General features: G+C 37.8%; 1 protein-coding gene across 1 annotated transcript in view; it reads left to right on the forward strand.

Moving 5' to 3' along the window:
• Window positions 1-3505, forward strand: part of NCOA5 (nuclear receptor coactivator 5) — a 16949-nt gene continuing 13444 nt past the window's right edge. The window contains exons 1-2 of the mRNA XM_009329910.1: window positions 1-163; window positions 699-806. Of these exons, the coding sequence (XP_009328185.1) occupies window positions 1-163; window positions 699-806 (271 nt within the window). The remainder of the gene's footprint in view (window positions 164-698; window positions 807-3505) is intronic.

A 3505-nucleotide genomic window follows, 5' to 3' on the forward strand; every position in this document is an offset into this window, starting at 1 on the left:
ATGGCTCGAGGACGCAAGAGCAATAGCATCAAACAGAGCGACTTCACTAACAGCACCAATCCTCAGGATTTAGAGAGAAGACTTTTTGTCGGCAATTTGCCCACAGACCACATGACTCGTGAAGAAATGGAAGAGATATTTTCAAAATATGGCAAAATCAGGGGTTAGTATATTATCTTATGCCTTTTTGTGGCTGGGAATTCAGTGAGAAATATAACGTTCATGCTTGTCAAATGCTATTTGATGATGATGAGAGGAGTGACTAATGTTGCTCCTAAAAAGTGACCTTTTAATGATAATTTTCTCTGCCTGCATTTTCTCTGAAAAAGTGATTCCTTCAGTACAGCTGAAACATAATGCCTATATATCAGCTATGTTTTAGCTTTTGGGGTTGCAGTGTGATGTTGCAGTATTCTTTCAAGTGACTTCATAGTCTCTTTATCAAATCCTGGTCACTTCATGGGCTGTATTTTGGTCACTGCCTTGTCAGAAGGAGGTTGATCTACAAAATATATTTCAGAGTCTCTAAGTCCTGCATTTTGATCCTGGTAGACTTGGTTTTCCCAGGAAACTTGCATAGTCGTTTCTGGGTAGAGCCCCTTTGCTTGTTCCTCTGGTGGGATTACCTGATGGCCTGGGTGTGGGTTAGTACTGTCCCTTAGTTGTAACCGGTCTTGCCCTGCTGTTAACTTTTCCAGCCCTCAGCATGTACCATGGCTATGGGTTCGTGCAGTATGACCGTCTAGAAGATGTCCAGGCCGCTCTGGACGGTGAGAAGGGTCGCCTTTATAAAGGGTATAGATTAGGTAAGGAAAACTGATCCGTGCTCTCCTACTGACCCTAGCATGCGTTCTGGTAGAAGGAGTGCTTTTGTTTTAAAGCTCTCTGGGAAGATCACTATGTGAAACTTGCCTGGCACTAGTCTAAAGTCACTTTTACTAGGTATGTATTTGCCTTCTGAGTTATTTGCTGTAAGTGCTGTGTGGTTCATCTGCAGTGTTTTCTCGTGCTACCGAGGTCTTACTCTGAACTTATTTTTATGTGTTAGTATTTGAAAAGCTCTCTTACCCTGTGTAAGAAACTGTCCAACAGGTAAGCCCTGGAAAGCAGTCATTGAAACCTCATACACTTAGTTTTAAAAACATTTGTTAAACAATACTGGGCTTCATCTCGACAGGTTCAGAGGAATTGGTCACAGCACTTAGCGGCTTCTTAAATAAGTAGTCTTAACTTGGATTTTTTTGCACACATGAAATCAATCTGTAAGTAGTGCTATAAATACTAGGTGCTTTAAAAAGGCCATTTTTCCTAAAGATGAAAATAATTCTGCTAAATATGCTGGGAGCAAACAAACAGAAATGAATGGTTAGAAATCTAAGAGTAATCTATTAAATGCAAGCAAAAAATGTACTTTCGAAGTAAACCTAACTAATTTAAAGAAAAACATTTTGACTTAGGAAGGGTTGAAAGGAGCAATAAATAATGACTTGTGGGAAGGTGTGTGTACAGTAGCAAATACAAGCCTGAAGATGGAAATGGAGGCAAATAGACAAGGAGAGTAGAAGGATACAAGAAGAAATTGTGGTCAGTATTGTCAAAGTCTAGAAGCTTAAATAGGAACAACTGCGGCTGTTTTAGAAGCTGAGGTGTAGCTGTCTGGAAACGATAAAATTTCTCACTGGAAAGGACCACCTAATATTCAGTTAATGTTTCTGCTGTCTATTTTTGAAGCGGCAGAGGGTGTTGTTTTTGATATAGTTTCCATTTCAGTAGGAAACTAAAAAAGATAAAACAGCAGCTACCAAAACTAGACCTCTCCAAAAAATTAAATCTAACATCTATGAGGCTTAGTGAAATGAAGACCTGCCTAGGCTATTAATGTTGTTTTTCCACAAGCCTTGGAAAACTAGGGAGTTTCCAGGGACCTAGCAGAGTGCTGCGGATGTGCCAATAGGCAGTGTAAATGGGATGAGCCTGGCATCAGCCCCTGATAACAAAGGGATTCTTTCACCTGACTGTCAGCGAGAAGTGAATTAATTAATGCCAATCAAACTAAATCCTGTCAAACTAACTTATGATACTGCAGGTTTTATGGCTGAAAGTAGCAGTGTTTATGTAAAAAACTTCTGTAAGATGTTTGATTTGATTAAGAAACTAGAACAATTAAAAACAACACAGGGTTAAATGGATTTCAAATTAATCTCAGTGTAACGTAGATGGAATTGCTCAGTGCTTTGAGTGGTGTTCTGGAAAAACTGATTCCTGGCCATACAGTGCTTTTATAAGTGACTTGGAAAGAAAACATACAATCATGTTTTAAAGAGAGAGAATGAAATAATGAAGATTGAGTCACTGATGGTGAAATGACCTGGACTTCTTCCTAAGCTGGATGGAGGCAGAACTGAGCTTTCAGTAAAGCCAAAAGGGAAGATCTGCACCTAGCAGGAGTGCTTCTGTCATCCTTAGCTGTATGAAACACAGATTTGTAAGTAGGGAGGTTTTGACACTTGTGGGTTTTTGCTGCTGGAATACTGCGTTCAGTTCTGGTATGCCTGGTTCAGAAAGGATAATGCTAAATTGGAGAAGCCTCAGAAAAATCTGAAGAAGGCTTAAAGAGTTGAAGAACAAGCCCTAGCAAAAGCTTCAAGGTAAAGGAGTGATGTGAAATGTGTGTAACAGACAGACCTGGAGATAAGTGAGTTTTAATCTGGTAGGTGTAGGTATGACAAGTCCTTAAATGGAAATAAATAGTTTTCTTTAACAGCAAAGTAATTTACTTCTGGAATAACTTATTGGAGCTTTGGTGGTTTCTATGCTCTGAAGACTTTTAAATTGGAATTGGATGTTTTGCTAAAAGTTAAGCTCTAGTTCAATGCCACTGCTGCACTTGAGGTAGGAATGTGATTTAAGAAACTCTTGTCACCTGTGTTTATTCAGAAGGTTACACTGTATGGTTACAGTGGCCCTGTCATCTCAAAATCCTACAAGACAGAAGACTTTTTTTTTTCTCGGAAGTTTTGTCAATGTTCAAATACTTAACCTGTAAATGCTGTTGGCATTAAATAAAATGTTATTAAATCTGTTTGTTTTGCACAAGAGAAGGATCCCTGTCAAAGGTGTTTTTTCTTCTAGTGAAATATTTTTGTTCAGATTTAAATACATTTTTTTAATTTGAAAGAAATGTATGGTATTGAGTGTAAAAATCATAATAGGTCTCTGCAATGGCATCTTAAAACAGAAAATAAAAATAATCTTAAACCAAAGAAAGCAGATAGTGTCTTGCTTAAAGGTAACACTTGACTTAAGGGGAAAAAGAATTTTCAACTAAAAAATAAATGCAAGTAGAACAGTTGCTTCAGTTATGCAGTCTGAGTATTAAATATAATTGCTAATAACACAATAAGGTAAAAGGCTTTGGGAGAGTTTAACTCCAGTGTTGCATTATACTAATACTTCCACAAATGCATAGAAATGTTTTCATATCTTTAACGAGTAAAACTGTGTA

This window comes from Pygoscelis adeliae, unplaced genomic scaffold (assembly GCF_000699105.1).
Source record: "Pygoscelis adeliae isolate BGI_AS28 unplaced genomic scaffold, ASM69910v1 Scaffold448, whole genome shotgun sequence".
Classification (NCBI taxonomy): Eukaryota; Metazoa; Chordata; class Aves; order Sphenisciformes; family Spheniscidae; genus Pygoscelis; species Pygoscelis adeliae.